Genomic DNA, 17,648 nt, shown 5'->3' with positions numbered 1-17,648 from the left:
CCCTTTGGGGTAGTGAGTTCCATACATTCACTGCTCTTTGAGTGAAGAAGTTCTTCCTCAACTCATTATTAGTATAGCTACTTTTATTATCCTATAGTGTAGTGGTTAGCGTGCTCGCCTCGCAAGCGAGAGGACCTGGATTTGATTCCCAGGCAGAGTGAAACCTTCGGCAGGTTTCCTTACTCCTTACACAAGCCTCTGTTGACCTAGCAGTAAGCAGGAACCTAGTTGTTAGTCGATTGGCGGATCGCTTTCTGGAAGTAATAAGCACTCCAAAAAAATTCAATAAATAAAATAAAACTCAATCCATGACTGTTTGTGAGACATTGTTGTGCGCCTTTCGTCCCAAAAAATACACAGTCACTACACTTTACAGTATATATTGTGAAACAATTTGAGACGTCTCGAAGACATGATAAGACACTCTTTCAAATGCAAGTATTATTATTATTATTGTTATTATTTTACTGGTTTGTGGATCTGAATCCCCAGATCTGTTTGCTCTTCTCCTCCTCTTAGGTTCCTACCCTCTGGACCAGGGGAGTCCAATAGGGGACTCGCACACTCACACACAGGCGCACATGCAGACACACTCAAACACACACACACACACAGAGAAAGGAGCCCAGAGATTCTGATACAATAACAACAAATTACATTTGTATAGCGCCTTTCTCATCGGGAGGACGTCCCAAGGCATTGGGTGTGTGGGTCTGGGTGAGGGTGGTTCCCAGGTGATGGCGGGGTGTGGGGGGGGCAGTGTCGAAGCTTGAATCGTTTTCTTTTTGCCGAATTATGTAAGTGACATGATTGGGAAATCATGAGATTTGGTGCTAATCAGCATCTGAGTTAATTATTGAATGTGAATATTGTTCCCTCCAATGGGAGCGTCGGAATTCCATCTCTCTGCTGCTGCCTGATTAAAGGTTCTCATTAAAATCATTTGCATAATCTCTATGCGTCTCCCTCTGTCTCTCTGTATCTCTCTGTGAATGAGAATGTCTTATGTTTACACAAAGGGAACGATGGCTTCACATCTCGGCTCCGAACCTCACCTCTGGCCGCCAGCGCTGGTCAATCTTTGAGCTGCTTTTTTGCCAATTAAAAAACTTCCAAAAAGAATCCAGACAGTAAATGACGATGCTTATGGTTGGTGCCCAGAGCAGTGGCCGGGAAACGTGACTGAGCCACAAACTCAACCCAAAAACTCAGACAGCCGTTTGTCCAACTCAACATGTAAATCAAGGCATCGAGCAGGTGTTAACAGCTCACACAGCTCTGCACGGGATTGGGAGAGATGAGGGGGGGGTGGATTGGGGGCAATGGGAATGAAATATTCGTCAAGATCTAATAAACTGGAAAACAGGCTGGGTGGGTGTGAAAGTTTAGTGTACAGAGCTTCAATGGTAGTGTGAGCACCAGCACAGACACGATGGGAAGCTAGGGGGTTTAGCTTGGGGTGGGGGGGGCGGAAGGGGGGGTGAGCTCTCCGCATGTTGGAGAAGGCTGTGAGTGTCAGAGCCGGTGAGGAGTGAGCTGTGACCGGCCCCTGAGCCAGCCGTGTCCTCACCGCCTCGGTTGCTGATTGACAGGAGGCTTCAGCGCTGTAATGAGTCAGTGACTGGAGCCAGCGCCATGCTGCAGGCCAGCGAGAGGCACAGACAGGCTGTCACACAGCGAGACCTTACAAACTGCTGCTCACAGCCTCCGTACTGCCCGTCCATCCATCCAGACTGCCCCTCTGCCATCGATCTCTCTCTCTCTCTCTCTGAATGTCCGTCCATCAGTCTCTGTCTGTCTGACTGTCTCTCTCTGTCATTTGACCCACAAAGTATTCAATTCACTTCACAGTAAATCCTGTGAAGCGCTTTGAGACGTCTCAACGACGTGATAAGGCCCTGCATCAAATGCCAGTTTATCATTATTTGCTCACTTCATGGCTATTCGTGGGAATTTACTGTGCCTGAACCTCCCCCCATGTCTCCCCTCTCCCCCCTGCCCACCCCCCGCTCTCCCTCCCATCTTTCCCCTCTCCCCAATCTCCCCTCTCCCCGCGCTCCCCTCTCCCCGTTGTTTTCCCCCCCTGGGGATGGTGAGTGAGCAGAAAGTGAACATTCCATCACTGCTGGAATCTCACAGTATAATTTCCCGGTTGGTACCAGGACTGGCAGTGGAGGCTGTTGCCGTGGTGACCAGCTGGCAACAGGTGGGACGAGGCAGTGCAGAGATCCAGCGATTCTTAGTTTACATTTGCATAATTAAATAGAAGAGCGGCAAAATCTCAATTAAAGACAGAGACATAATTAAGCCCCCGGCATGTGTCCCTCTGGAGACTGCAGATAATCAGCCCGTCACCAGGGACACAGAGAGAGCGACAGAGAGAGAGTGAGAGAAACGGAGAGTGAAAGATTGAGAGCACAAGACAGTGAGCGAGAGACAGCTCGTGAGAGAGCGAGACGGAGAGCGAGATAGAGCGCGAGAGCGAAACAGAAAGCGAGAGAGCAAGACAGAGAGAGACAGAGCAAGGGAGAGACAGAGAGCAAGACAGAGAGTGAGCTCAGAATTTCTGATCAAAGGAATAAGAGATTAATAAATCTCCGGAGTTAAGGAGGGGACGGTGACTAATTGATGTAAAACCCTCGCTGACAGGATTGGCTTTTTCTCCAAACAGAAATTAACATTTGCTACTTTGACAAATTTGGTCACAAATTCAGCATCAGAAATGTGCCTCAGTCTCTGTTCTGTTCCCTTGAACTCTGTCTCGCCTCCTCTCGGTCTGTACTCAACCCCGACTCAATTCCTGCCTCTTTTAACACAACGACAGGCTCCTCTTCCCCCCCCCGACACAACCTCGCTGTCCACACCATCCCCGCGCAGCGCTCTGAGACCCCACGTGAAGGGCGCCATGTAAATGCAAGTTGCCTCCCTTCCTTAGACTTGCCATGACCCTACAACTTGCGGATGACTTTGGACAACTCGTAACCCTGGGCAAGGGGATGGGGTTACAACACAGTCAGGTGGTGTGTGATTATTCGCACCCTCCCCTCAGCCTCGTCTCCCCCTCACGCCCCCCACGACCCACCGCCTTCCCGCCCGCCAGTATACCCCACATTATGAATGCGCTGCCCACTTCACTGCCCATTGTCCTGTTTATTCTCAGCAGCACAATCACAGTAATTTACTGCTGGCCGCTGGGAATGGGAGGCTGTAATTATTCCTGTCAGGCTCCAGTGGTTCCACATCTCCAGGATACAGGCAACTGCTTGTTTCCCACAGAACTGTCACCGTCTCCCAGTGATGTGCAAATCACACACACATACACATTCAACACAGCCAAGCCACAGCTTTCATTCCCATCATCAACACACGTGTCTGGTTGTCTGTGTATGTGTGTCTGTGTATGTGTATATGTGTGCCTGAGTTGTGTGTGTGTGCGTCATTCCACCAAACCCTGACTCGTTTATTGATGATAAACCATGAAATAGTGAAAGGCTTTCTCTTAGTCTTGTCACCTTGGATCGTTTTCCAGGTTTAATAATCTCCTACTTGCTGCGATTACAAATCGTCCAGCTTTCACTATGCTGCAAGTGTCAGCAGCTGGAGCAAAATAATAATTATAATAATAACCCTCACATGTGCTAAGACTCCTATCACATCATCACAACATCTCAAAGCGGTTCACAGGACACACTGTAAATTGTAGTGACTGTGCATTTTGCGTGTGTACGCGGCATCCAATATGCACACAGCAACATGCCCGCAAACGGTCGTGAAGTCAGCGAACAATTTTTTGGGGAGTTGGGGGGGGAGGCGAGAATGGACTGTCGGCCAGGGCACAGGGGGAAAATATCCCGTCTTTGAATATTAATAATAAAATATTAAAGAACTTTGAAACCAGAGATGAAATGTCAGGCTCCCTACCCATCGGCCGCCAGTATTCAGCCAGGCGTACACACACACGCACACACACACACGCACACACACAGGGAAGGGCTGTCATGGCATTTGAGAATGGTTGGAGGGTAGGCTATGGGCATGGGTTCTGAGTTTGATTGGTGCAGTGAGACATCTTGCGTATTTGTGAAGGCAGGGAAGAAACGACCTTGCTTTTTATAGCCTCTTACCCCCTCACTTCTCAAAGGTCCTTGCGGCAATTTGCTGCCCAGCACTGAGCGACATTCGCAGGCAAATGGACGGCTATTTGCACACCTACGACCCCACACACAGCCGTGAAGTGAGTGATCTGTCTGTCTGTCTGCAGGAGGATTTCCCAAACTCTGAACAATTTTGCAGGAAGGTAATGAGGGGAAACAGATTACAGTATAAGGTAACGAGTTTTATTTGTTTTCGAAAAAAATTGACAGCACAAGTGACAGTCAGGTCCTGAACTCACTCTTTAACACCATTTAGAAGGTTAACTAGGATTTAATAGATAGGCTTATACTGTACATTTGATCGATTTAACATTTATAAATCTACAAAAAACAATACTCTTTTTTTAACCAGACTGATTATTATATATTGAATATATTTTTTTTATACAAACTAAATACATCGCTGATGTGCACAGAAACGACAGTGCTAGTGTGTCTCTCTTTCTCTCTTGGATTAGTTATTGCAGTGATTAGGTCTGTTTTTTTTAAAAGGAAGAGATCTTGTGTTTCACTCTGGAACAAAACTACACAGAGAATAAGATGCAGACGTTCACATTTCATCTTCACACACTGGCTATACAATAACGTTGACGAGGTACACACACTTTGTACTCAGATCTGAGGCGTTTAAACACGACTCCGCAATCAGACTGCCTCTTGCTTAAACTTCTCCCCTTCTCCTCACTTCTCCACACCGCTCCTCCCCTCGCCACCGCTCTGCCCCCCTCACCACCGCTCTGCCACTCCCTCCCCAATGCTCCTGCCCCCCCTCCACATCGCTCCTGCCCTCCCCTCCCCATCGCTCCTGCCCCCCCCTCCCCACCGCTCTGCACCCCCTCACCACCGCTCTGCCACCCCTCACCACCGCTCTCCCACCCCCTCCCCACCGCTCTGCCACCCCCTCCCAACACTCCTGCTCCGCCTCCCCACCGCTCCTGCCCCCTCCCCATCGTATCACGCTATGCCACAGCCTCAGATCTGAGCAGATTTGGGTAATTGTAAATAGATGTACTTTATAAAATGAAACCAAAGTTTAATCAAGACACTATATTGACGTTATATTGTCATCATTACTTAGCATTACATTGTACAACAGCACTAACTGGTTCTCCCATCTACGCCGGCCGGTCCCTGCCACAGTTGTGTAGCTGCCTCGACCACAGGGCGATGTCTGTTAGTAGAGGAGGAAAGGGATGCCTGGGAACGTGCGCTGGCTGTCCTCACCATCTCTCTCCTGCTGCCCCCGGGGACAGCCACAATGTCCCTGCAGCTGCTCCCGAGCCTAAGCCGAGCGGACGGTGTTTTATACAAATGTACATTTATGTTCAAATGTTGACCTCACCGGGATTCGGTGGTTTGTGTTCAAGCTGGAGTTGTGCTGGGGGCTGGGGCTGAGGATTGCGGGCTGGGGGCTACAGGCTGGGTTGGGGCTGAGGGCTGCAGGCTGGGGGTTGGGGCTGCAGGCTGGGGGTTGGGGCTGCAGGGTGGGGGTTGGGGCTGAGGGCTGCAGGCTGAGGGTTGGGGCTGCAGATTGGGGATGTGGTTGGGGCTGTGGGGTTGCGGGTCAGGGTTAGGGGCTGGGCTAGGGTTTGGGGCTGGGTTTTGGGGGTTCGGAGCTGGGCTAAGGTTTGGGACTGGGGTTTGGGGCTGGGTAGGTAGGTTGCAGGCTGGGGGCAGGGGTTAGGGTCTGGAGCTAGGGTTGCAGGGTGGGGTTGCAAGCTGCGGGTGGGGGCTGGATGGTGGGGGTGTATTTGGAGCTGGGATTGTGCTTTGTGCTTCCTGTTGAAATGGGATGAGAGCAGAGGAGCCATTGGTTAGGATTTTAGGGTCTGACGAGGAAGTTTGTATTGGAGTCGGACTGTGGTTTGTGTTTAGAAACTGGAGGAGAAGCAGAGCTGTGAGTATGAGTGCCAGGTGGGGGTGTTGGGCTGTATCTCGCTCTCCCTCACACCTCCTGTCCTCACATCTCACCCAAACTTTGCTGAGAGACAATGTAGCCATAACATAGCAGACTGAACGGAATTACGGAAAATCCTTAAATCCGGTCTCAATTCGGATTAAGACTGAGTGTAAGAATTGGCAACAATTCTAAGCCCTGTTATGTGGTCCCATGGGCTGAGACTGAGTCGAATTTGGGCCTGAAAATACACAGTCACTACACTGTAATCTCGTGAGTCTCCGTGACTGAAGAGGTCACTCTGAGTTTCACAACGTCACATGATTAAAGTGTAGTTACTGTATTTTCAGGCCCAAAATGAGACGGGGGTGGGGTGGGGGGAGTCATTTGAGGGGTGGGAAAAAACCACACATGTTTGGGGGTGATTGACCGACCTGGGGGGTGGGGGGTAAAGTGGAGAAGGGCTGTTAGAAGAATTTATAATTTTATTGCAGAAAGAAAACCATAATAGGGTGGTGCGGAGTAAGGGTGAGCTGCTGCTGAGGGAGAAACGGGCAGTTTACAAACACTAACAGTCGACCTCTTTTGATGCGAAACATAGGAAAATTCAGCCGTCGCCAAATTGCGGGACACTGAGGCACATCAAAAGAGGCTGAGAGCCTTACACGTGGCTTTGTTATATCGGAGGGAGGGGAGGAGGGAGGTGCACGATACAGTAACTCTAGTCCTTGGTCTCACACTTCCTGGCTGGTGCCAGTATTAGTACCTCGACGGACAATAAATAAGCTAAATATACGCCTCCTCTGTGGGTGTGGTGCCGCGCTCTGGCTGCTCGGGCCCGTTCTCCTGGTGTTTGCTACCTAACGTCGGCTGGGTCATCAGTCGCAGGCGCTGCGGGTCACAGAGAAACAAACAGAGAGACATGGGATTTGAAGGTGAGGGCGGAACGTTCAATCCTTCAGTCCTTTCCCCCACCCACCTCCTCCTCTCCCCACCACCTCCCCCCCAACAGCTCCTCTTGCAACCACTGCACTGGTAAACCATGCCCGGGGGGCTGGGGGGTCAATTCAGAGCAGCACTCTCTCTCTCTCTCTCTCTAACACTCCCAATACTGAACTGGAGCGTCAGTCTGAGTTCAAAGCCCCTGAGGTGGATGGGAGGGGGCCTCGAATCCATGTTCCCCTTACCCAAAGGTGAGACTGAAAATTGTAGTTGAGATACAGATCAGCCATGATTGAACAGAAGGCAGAACAGGCTTAAGGGGCTGAATGACCTCCTCCTGTTCCTATGTTCCTGTCAATGACAGGCTGAGACTCAGTGAAAACACCACTAACTGATAATAATAATCCTTGCATTTGATACAGCGCCTTATCATGTCTTCGAGACATCTCAAAGCGCTTCAAAGAATATACCGTAAAGTGTAGTGATTGTGTTTTGTAGTCGAAACGCGACAACCAATTATGCATAGCCGATGCTCTAGATGTGCGCGGAGCAATAGATGCTGGAATTCATTGGCCAAGCAGTTGGGTTGGGGCAGAGTCTTGGGACGGCCACTCACCTGCTTTAAGGAGCCCTTGGAGACCAGGAACAAGTATCCCATGTAACCTGGGATCAGCAACATGGAGGAGAGAGCCATGCACCAGCCCACACCCTGGCCCCACTTGGGGAAGATATAGCTGCCCATGGTGAGCGGCGTCATCTGCACAGCACTGAAGAGGAACACGCCCTGGAACACAGCGACCGAGCATTCGTCACCCAACAATCACAGCCAGCACTGGGGTGGGTGGGGGAGGGTGCAGACTGGGGTGTGTGTGTGTGGGGTGGGTGGGGGGGTTGTGTGTGTTGGGCGCTGTTTGTGTGGAGTGTGAGGGTTGGCGGTGTTTGTGTGAGTGGGGGGGGGGGTGTTGTGTGTGATAGGTGGTTGGGTGGGTGCATGTGTGTAAGATGTTTATGGGGGGCTGTGTGTGTGTGTAAGTATGGAAGGGGAGGGGTGCTTGCTTGTGTGTCAGGTTGCGCTTTGGACATCCTCCTGACATGAAAGGTGCTATACAAATGTAATTTGTTGTTTGTGGGAGGGGGGAAATGGGGAGCGAGTGGGACTGATGGAGAACAGCCGATAGGTCCTCCACCCCCATGAAATTCACACAACTGAGGAGTGACAGAGGCCGTCCGTTGTGCTACATGCCCTCCACACGTGTGTGCCTTCTCACAGGTGCAGGTCCCTTGCACATGTATGTTCTCTCTTACCCCCACGATGACCGGAGTGAAGAAAGACCAGCAAAGCTTCCACCAGACGCAGGGTTTGTGCCCGACCATCTCCTCCATATTGTCATAGAACCTATTGACTCCTGTGGGGAGAGGGGCAAGGCAAGTCAGTCTGCTTTACACCGAACAAACACCGAGTCTGAGATCTTCCCATAGAGCGAAAGACACAGTGAGAGACATAGAAATTGAGAGACAGAGAGAGAGAGAGAGAAATAGAGACACAGGATGAGAGACATAGAAACTGAGAGACATAGAAATTGAGAGACAGAAAGAGAGACACAGAGAGAGAGTCACGGAGAGAGAGGCACACAGAGAGAGACACACAGAGAGAAAGAGGCACAGAGAGAGAGAGAGAGAAAGAGAGACACAGAGAGACAGAAAGAGATGGAGACACAGTCAGAGAGAGAGAGATGCAGCATTGGGTGATAACCCAACAGGTTGCAGATTTAAACTTGCCTGATAAACACTCCCAAATTCCCGTAAACTAAGGGTTCGACATTGTGTTTACAGCGAAAAACTAATGGACCCAAATTCTCCACTGAAGCACCGAGTGTGGCCATGTTTGTCAGTTGGAGATGGGTTTTGTAAAGGAGCCAATGGGGGGCACAGGAGAGGGCAGTATCAATCCCTACAAAGGTTCCCCTCGGTCTCATCCCCACACATGGACACAGTCATGGTGACTATCTTATCGCTCGCCAAAACCTTCCTCTTGTCCTCCTTTCTCTACACCTGTCAGTCTCTCGCTCCAATCATTTGCGTTCTCTCTCCAACCTGCCGTCCTGTTTTTCCCTCTTTCTCGGCCAGGTCTTCTTTTCCATTTTATCTTGCTCTCTCTCTCTCTCTCTCTGCTCTGCTTCAATACTTGTTTTATTCTTCTATAAAACCGTAATAAAACAATCCTTCCCTGTCTTCAGTCGCCCACCCACTCCTCCTCCTCCCAGCCACCGCTTGCTCTTCTCTCTTGCCTCCACTCTCAGTGAAGCTCTCAGCCTTCACCACAAACATCCATGAGGAGGTTCCCCTGTGCTTCTGTATGTAACACCCACCCCACCCCAATCATACACACACACACACCAACCCCTACACACACAAACCCCTACACACCCACGCTCCTAACCCCCACCCACCAACCCCCGCGGTTTTCACTGCGCTCCTCACCGCGCACTGAACATCAGCCTCGTCCACAATGCGTGATTATGGTAATCACCAGCACCGTCGCTCTAAGACCCACTGAGGTGTCACACTGTGATGTGATAATTACCCACTCCCAGCTCAAGCTACAAGACGGTTGTCGAATACTAAAAACATTTAAGAATGACGTGTGTCTGTGTATGTGTCTGTTTGAGACTGTGTGTGTGTGTATGTGACTGTGTGTGGGGGTGTGACTGTGTGTGGGGGTGTGACTGCTTGTGGGGGTGTGCGTGTGACTGTTAACAGACAAGGTGCTAATAAACAATACAACAATGGGGTAAATGGATCGTTGTAAATCTTACCGTAGCACCAAGATATTGAGATGGTCTCAAAGAAAACAAGAAAGAGCAAAGACATCCCACTAGCTGAGTAGTAGTCAAAAAGTTTAAAGACATACAGACCACCCTAGAGAAAGAAACAACAAGTTGCCATGGATATCAACCACATCCCCAATAACACACAGCAACAGAGCCTTCATTGAGATGTCTATTAGCACAGAAATATATATAATCTATCTATCTATATATTATATATGAGGCTGGCCTTTAGCTGACAAAGTCTGGCCTGACTAGACTGCGTCCATCACAAAGGGTTGACACATTCACTTATTCTGTTCCACATTCACACAGGCCGTTCCCTCACCCTTAATACTCCACCTCAACACCATTCACTGTTGGTGTAAAAGCCTCTTTCATTCTCTCTTCACTTCAGTTTAACTCTCTGCCTTCACATTTTGCTGCCGATGGTGACACTAACAAAGCTCTATTACTGAGCAGCAGAAAAGCCAACTGAAGCCCATCAGTCTCACTCTCACCTCTCAGGGATCACCAAGATCAGACACATCCCAGGCAGGAATTAGACACTTGTCTAAAAGAGAGACTATGGAATCCAGGGATGTGACTCCTGATATTGTCCACCCACTTCATCTCCATCTCTATCTCCAACTCCATTGTGTCAACATTCATTGATCTCCAAAGGTAGCCAAGGAAGGAATGTTGCTCTCCCACCCCCCTACCCCTCCACACCCATTATCTGTGACTCTCGTCGTCAGGAAAAGCCCCTGGATAATGTCCCCTCTCAATCTCTCTGCTAATTTGCTAGAACCACTTGTGTTCAAGCCAGACCCATTCATTCTGTTCCATTCCATCTTCACAACCACAATCCCTGAGCTAAACACTACGATTTTAACGATTAATTTCTAAATGTCCCTGTGTTAGTCGTGATGCTACACAACCCACCAAACACAACAAACAACACAGAAACTAAACACAACAGACAACGCAACAGAATAAAGCTAACACAACAGACAAGACAACAGACAACAACAAAACACAATGTAACAGCAGACAACGGTAGAGAACAAACACCATACCCTGCAACACACTGCAATAAACACACGCAGCTCAGCACCACGCAGCGCAGCAAAACCCAAAAGAATGCAACACAACATATCAACGCATCCCTCGAGGGGACGAAGAGTGACCAGGAAGGGTGGTTGAGGCCAGGACACTACACCTTGTTTAGGAAACAGCTGGACTATAATGGACAGACAAAGGTGAGATCAAAGGGGTCGAAGAGTCTTCATCACCCAAATCTCTCCTGTGATCTTCGTCACATCATTGCGCTTCCATACAACAGCTGTAAAAGTGGCTCCGTAAGGTGTGTATGTGTGTGTGTCGGTGTGGGGGGGGGGGGGGGGCTTGAAGGAAATGGAGGGAAAGTATCATGGTGTAAATTGTGCCATTTCACTCTTTGTGTAACTGTGTAGGATTGATGTCTGCCTGGACTCATACACTCTCTCACACTAATTGTCATGAATCAGACCTAACGGAAGGTTTCACAATGCTGACGGTTTTCAATATATTAAACAGAACAACTGTTCCTACTGATTGGCGAGTCAGTAGCGAGAGACTGTAAAAGGAAACCTTTCCTCAACAGATGAAAAGTTTGATCAGAAGCTGTTTGCTGAGCTGCTGGACTTACCACACATGGGTTCAGTCCACAATGTTTAAACGTGAAATGGATAATTATTAGAGAGGTGTGGTGCGAAAGCAGGGAATGGGGTTAGAGTAGAGAGCTCCAGCGAAGGAGCGAGCACCAGCACAGACACGATGGGGAGAGAGAGAGCAGGGAATGGGATTAGAGTAGAGAGCTCCAGTGGGGGAGTGATGGGGAAGCAGAGCGAGATAAACTCAGAGAAAGTCAGGCAGTATTAATGTATACAATTATAGTTAAGGTTCAGAACTGGTACTGCTATTGTATACTATGTATAAATATACACATGGCATTTATTTCAATTGAATTTCACTTGCCAAAACAGCAGCACAAATCATTTGCTGCATCGAGTGTGACATCCAGGTGACAGACCCACGCCACTGGGTTTATAGCTGGTCATTACCCTGTGGTGTCACACCGGGTATGAGAGTGCGCGGGTGCTTTACCTGGGTGATGTTGGACAGACCTATCAGATAGGAGACCACACAGACCCCCGCAATGAAGATTTCTCTTCTCCCTCGAAGCACACTCGGAAACTCGTCCACCAACGCAGTGATAAATCCTTCCACCGTACAGAACTGCAAATCACAGGGTAACGTTACCTCAGAGACGCTACATAAAACCGCCTCACTTCACAAAACATGTGGGGGGGGGGGGGGGGGGCGGCAGTGGAAACTCTCTCATTCTCTGTTTCAGTCTCTTTCTCTTTCCCTCTCTGATTTTCTATCTATCTCATTCTCTTACTCCCTGTTTCCCTCGCCCGCTGTCTGTCTTTCTCCATCTTCCTCTTTCTGTCTACCTCGCTCTCTTATTTTTTTTATATATGACCAGAACAGAAATAAAACACAATGACATCATTTACAAACAAAATATTGATCAAGTCTTAAATCAATTTAATTTTGGAGGCTGAATTTTTCCCCCACATTTAGATTTCTGAATTTTGACCAGAGGATTGCAACGATCTGCATTTTTGAGACAAGACGCTGGAGGCTGAGAGCAGAGAGATGTTAAAGCCTCGGGTGTTTGGAGCTGATAACCCGCTCAGTGTGTTGGTGTGAAGTGTGCTCGCTGTGTGATTACACTCTGCAATCTGTCAGCTCGGACGCAATCACTCAGTCATTTGACTGCTACTCACGCTTGCTCCATACCCAGTCCAGCCGACTCTGTCTTATCATTACTGATGGAAGATTCTTTATCAGTGCGGGGAGGGGGAGAGGGGAGTGTGATGGTACAAGCAGGAGCACCACCAGGGGCTAATCAGCCCAGTTACCCATGGCAACAACACACTGTCCAGTGCTGATGTGTGGCTGAGGGAAGGAAGAATTGATGCCTCGTCACGTTTCACTTCCTCGACAACAAAATTTGCAGAAATTCCTAAATTAACTGGCGAGATATAGACGGCCTGTCCTAGTATTTGGGCAGGACTTGCCAGCGTTCCGAAGGCTCTTCGCTTTACTGAGCGTCGACTGTTCCTCAGTGATGGTGGCTCACAATCGTGGCTCACACGGCACCTTTTCACGTCAAGTAACCAGTGCCTAGCGCTCGGCCTGCGATGATTGATGAGAGAGGGAAGCGGGCCGGTTGGCCGGCTGGCCGGCCGGGGCCTTGTGCTGGGGACGGTGCTGGGTAGTTTGTCAGCCCCAGATGGCTCTGTGACAGATCTGGGCTTGGAATTCAGTCAAAATATGTCATTCTCTCCCGGGGCCATATTAGAACTAATTAATTGGAAAACTAGCGAGCACTCAACACACCATCATAGCTGAAGCTTTTACAATCAATATTGTTTCGCCATTCTCTCTGTTATTTCACGGAGGTCTGGGTCCGGATGAGTTTGATTCACTCTCAGGTGGGTGAAAAGGTAACAGGCCGGACAGGGAGTGGGGTAGATACGATGGGAGTGAAGGGTGGGGGAGTTTGAGGGGAAAGGAATATGTGGGGGGGGGGTGTTGGCTCTCAGACTCAATCTCACAGCAGCAGCAGATGGTACCAAATGAGGGGTGAAGGAACCAGTTGAACGACAGGAAAGGAATTCAGTATTTAAAGCCCCATCTGTGCTGGTCTGTGGGCAGCTGCCCCCAGGCTGTGAGTTCCACCACATCCCTGAGCAGCTGCAACCTGGCTCCCTCTCCTACTTGCTCTCTCTATCCCGCTCTCAACCCCACACTCTTTCTATCCCACTCTCTCTCCCGCTCTCTCTCTATCCCACTCTCAACCCCTCTCTCTATCCTGTTCTCTCTCTATCCCGCTCTCCGCAAACAACAGATTACACTTGCATAGCACCCTTCACGTCAGAAAGATGTCCCAGGATGCTGGACAGTCAGGGATTTTAGGAAGTTTTCCGAGATGAAGGGGGATTATCAGGGATGATTTTTTTTGCCCAGCCAGGTCTCTGATACACACGGAAACCATCACAGTGCTTAAGGGTCTCCAAACCAGACTGACTATTCCACGCATCCCAACTACACATGGTAGGAGGAATTTATCTGGGTGGGAGAGGGGCTTTTGCAGTCAGAATAACACCACAAACAAACCATCACAGTCTGAGAAGTTGGAGGGAATCAGGTGGAGGAAGAGGAGCGAGCAAGCAGGGAGCACGAGGAGCTCAGGTGAAGATGACCCTTTGGCCTGTTTGACTCGGTGGCTGTGTGACACTGTGTGACACTGTGACTGTGACACTGTGTGACTGTGACACTGTAATTGTGTGTAACTCTGACTGTGTGAGTCTGTGACACTGTGTGACTGTGTGAGTCTGTGACACTGTGTGACTGTGTGTGACTGTGTGTGACTGTGGCTGTGTCACACTGTGTGACACTATGTGACTGTGTGACTCTGTGTCTTTCTCTATGTGACTGCGTAACCTGGGTGAGAGGTTGCTGGTCGCAGCTTGTTTACCCTCCGAGACTGTGTGTGTGTGTATGTGACTGTGTGTGGGGGTGTGACTGTGTGTGGGGGTGTGACTGCTTGTGGGGGTGTGCGTGTGACTGTTAACAGACAAGGTGCTAATAAACAATACAACAATGGGGTAAATGGATCGTTGTAAATCTTACCGTAGCACCAAGATATTGAGATGGTCTCAAAGAAAACAAGAAAGAGCAAAGACATCCCACTAGCTGAGTAGTAGTCAAAAAGTTTAAAGACATACAGACCACCCTAGAGAAAGAAACAACAAGTTGCCATGGATATCAACCACATCCCCAATAACACACAGCAACAGAGCCTTCATTGAGATGTCTATTAGCACAGAAATATATATAATCTATCTATCTATATATTATATATGAGGCTGGCCTTTAGCTGACAAAGTCTGGCCTGACTAGACTGCGTCCATCACAAAGGGTTGACACATTCACTTATTCTGTTCCACATTCACACAGGCCGTTCCCTCACCCTTAATACTCCACCTCAACACCATTCACTGTTGGTGTAAAAGCCTCTTTCATTCTCTCTTCACTTCAGTTTAACTCTCTGCCTTCACATTTTGCTGCCGATGGTGACACTAACAAAGCTCTATTACTGAGCAGCAGAAAAGCCAACTGAAGCCCATCAGTCTCACTCTCACCTCTCAGGGATCACCAAGATCAGACACATCCCAGGCAGGAATTAGACACTTGTCTAAAAGAGAGACTATGGAATCCAGGGATGTGACTCCTGATATTGTCCACCCACTTCATCTCCATCTCTATCTCCAACTCCATTGTGTCAACATTCATTGATCTCCAAAGGTAGCCAAGGAAGGAATGTTGCTCTCCCACCCCCCTACCCCTCCACACCCATTATCTGTGACTCTCGTCGTCAGGAAAAGCCCCTGGATAATGTCCCCTCTCAATCTCTCTGCTAATTTGCTAGAACCACTTGTGTTCAAGCCAGACCCATTCATTCTGTTCCATTCCATCTTCACAACCACAATCCCTGAGCTAAACACTACGATTTTAACGATTAATTTCTAAATGTCCCTGTGTTAGTCGTGATGCTACACAACCCACCAAACACAACAAACAACACAGAAACTAAACACAACAGACAACGCAACAGAATAAAGCTAACACAACAGACAAGACAACAGACAACAACAAAACACAATGTAACAGCAGACAACGGTAGAGAACAAACACCATACCCTGCAACACACTGCAATAAACACACGCAGCTCAGCACCACGCAGCGCAGCAAAACCCAAAAGAATGCAACACAACATATCAACGCATCCCTCGAGGGGACGAAGAGTGACCAGGAAGGGTGGTTGAGGCCAGGACACTACACCTTGTTTAGGAAACAGCTGGACTATAATGGACAGACAAAGGTGAGATCAAAGGGGTCGAAGAGTCTTCATCACCCAAATCTCTCCTGTGATCTTCGTCACATCATTGCGCTTCCATACAACAGCTGTAAAAGTGGCTCCGTAAGGTGTGTATGTGTGTGTGTCGGTGTGGGGGGGGGGGGGGGGCTTGAAGGAAATGGAGGGAAAGTATCATGGTGTAAATTGTGCCATTTCACTCTTTGTGTAACTGTGTAGGATTGATGTCTGCCTGGACTCATACACTCTCTCACACTAATTGTCATGAATCAGACCTAACGGAAGGTTTCACAATGCTGACGGTTTTCAATATATTAAACAGAACAACTGTTCCTACTGATTGGCGAGTCAGTAGCGAGAGACTGTAAAAGGAAACCTTTCCTCAACAGATGAAAAGTTTGATCAGAAGCTGTTTGCTGAGCTGCTGGACTTACCACACATGGGTTCAGTCCACAATGTTTAAACGTGAAATGGATAATTATTAGAGAGGTGTGGTGCGAAAGCAGGGAATGGGGTTAGAGTAGAGAGCTCCAGCGAGGAGCGAGCACCAGCACAGACACGATGGGGAGAGAGAGAGGCAGGGAATGGGTTAGAGTAGAGAGCTCCAGTGGGGGAGTGATGGGGAAGCAGAGCGAGATAAACTCAGAGAAAGTCAGGCAGTATTAATGTATACAATTATAGTTAAGGTTCAGAACTGGTACTGCTATTGTATACTATGTATAAATATACACATGGCATTTATTTCAATTGAATTTCACTTGCCAAAACAGCAGCACAAATCATTTGCTGCATCGAGTGTGACATCCAGGTGACAGACCCACGCCACTGGGTTTATAGCTGGTCATTACCCTGTGGTGTCACACCGGGTATGAGAGTGCGCGGGTGCTTTACCTGGGTGATGTTGGACAGACCTATCAGATAGGAGACCACACAGACCCCCGCAATGAAGATTTCTCTTCTCCCTCGAAGCACACTCGGAAACTCGTCCACCAACGCAGTGATAAATCCTTCCACCGTACAGAACTGCAAATCACAGGGTAACGTTACCTCAGAGACGCTACATAAAACCGCCTCACTTCACAAAACATGTGGGGGGGGGGGGGGGGCGGCAGTGGAAACTCTCTCATTCTCTGTTTCAGTCTCTTTCTCTTTCCCTCTCTGATTTTCTATCTATCTCATTCTCTTACTCCCTGTTTCCCTCGCCCGCTGTCTGTCTTTCTCCATCTTCCTCTTTCTGTCTACCTCGCTCTCTTATTTTTTTTATATATGACCAGAACAGAAATAAAACACAATGACATCATTTACAAACAAAATATTGATCAAGTCTTAAATCAATTTAATTTTGGAGGCTGAATTTTTCCCCCACATTTAGATTTCTGAATTTTGACCAGAGGATTGCAACGATCTGCATTTTTGAGACAAGACGCTGGAGGCTGAGAGCAGAGAGATGTTAAAGCCTCGGGTGTTTGGAGCTGATAACCCGCTCAGTGTGTTGGTGTGAAGTGTGCTCGCTGTGTGATTACACTCTGCAATCTGTCAGCTCGGACGCAATCACTCAGTCATTTGACTGCTACTCACGCTTGCTCCATACCCAGTCCAGCCGACTCTGTCTTATCATTACTGATGGAAGATTCTTTATCAGTGCGGGGAGGGGGAGAGGGGAGTGTGATGGTACAAGCAGGAGCACCACCAGGGGCTAATCAGCCCAGTTACCCATGGCAACAACACACTGTCCAGTGCTGATGTGTGGCTGAGGGAAGGAAGAATTGATGCCTCGTCACGTTTCACTTCCTCGACAACAAAATTTGCAGAAATTCCTAAATTAACTGGCGAGATATAGACGGCCTGTCCT

At 48.7% G+C, this 17,648-nt stretch overlaps 1 protein-coding gene across 1 annotated transcript in view; it reads right to left on the bottom strand.

Annotated features, from left to right (window-relative positions):
- Positions 1-5,766: 5,766 nt before the first annotated feature.
- The window catches only part of slc6a1b (solute carrier family 6 member 1b), a 22,203-nt gene continuing 10,321 nt past the window's right edge, over positions 5,767-17,648 (bottom strand). The window contains exons 5-9 of the mRNA XM_042339486.1: positions 16,688-16,819; positions 14,550-14,652; positions 8,299-8,399; positions 7,610-7,777; positions 5,767-6,942 (exon numbers count right to left, since the gene is read on the bottom strand). Coding sequence (XP_042195420.1) covers positions 6,838-6,942; positions 7,610-7,777; positions 8,299-8,399; positions 14,550-14,652; positions 16,688-16,819 — 609 coding nt within the window. The 3' untranslated portion in view covers positions 5,767-6,837. The remainder of the gene's footprint in view (positions 6,943-7,609; positions 7,778-8,298; positions 8,400-14,549; positions 14,653-16,687; positions 16,820-17,648) is intronic.

The sequence above is a fragment of the Callorhinchus milii genome, unplaced genomic scaffold (assembly GCF_018977255.1).
Source record: "Callorhinchus milii isolate IMCB2004 unplaced genomic scaffold, IMCB_Cmil_1.0 Scaffold12, whole genome shotgun sequence".
Classification (NCBI taxonomy): domain Eukaryota; kingdom Metazoa; phylum Chordata; class Chondrichthyes; order Chimaeriformes; family Callorhinchidae; genus Callorhinchus; species Callorhinchus milii.
The sequence above is the reverse complement of the archived record's forward strand: the minus strand, read 5'-3'. Positions and strand labels throughout refer to the sequence as shown.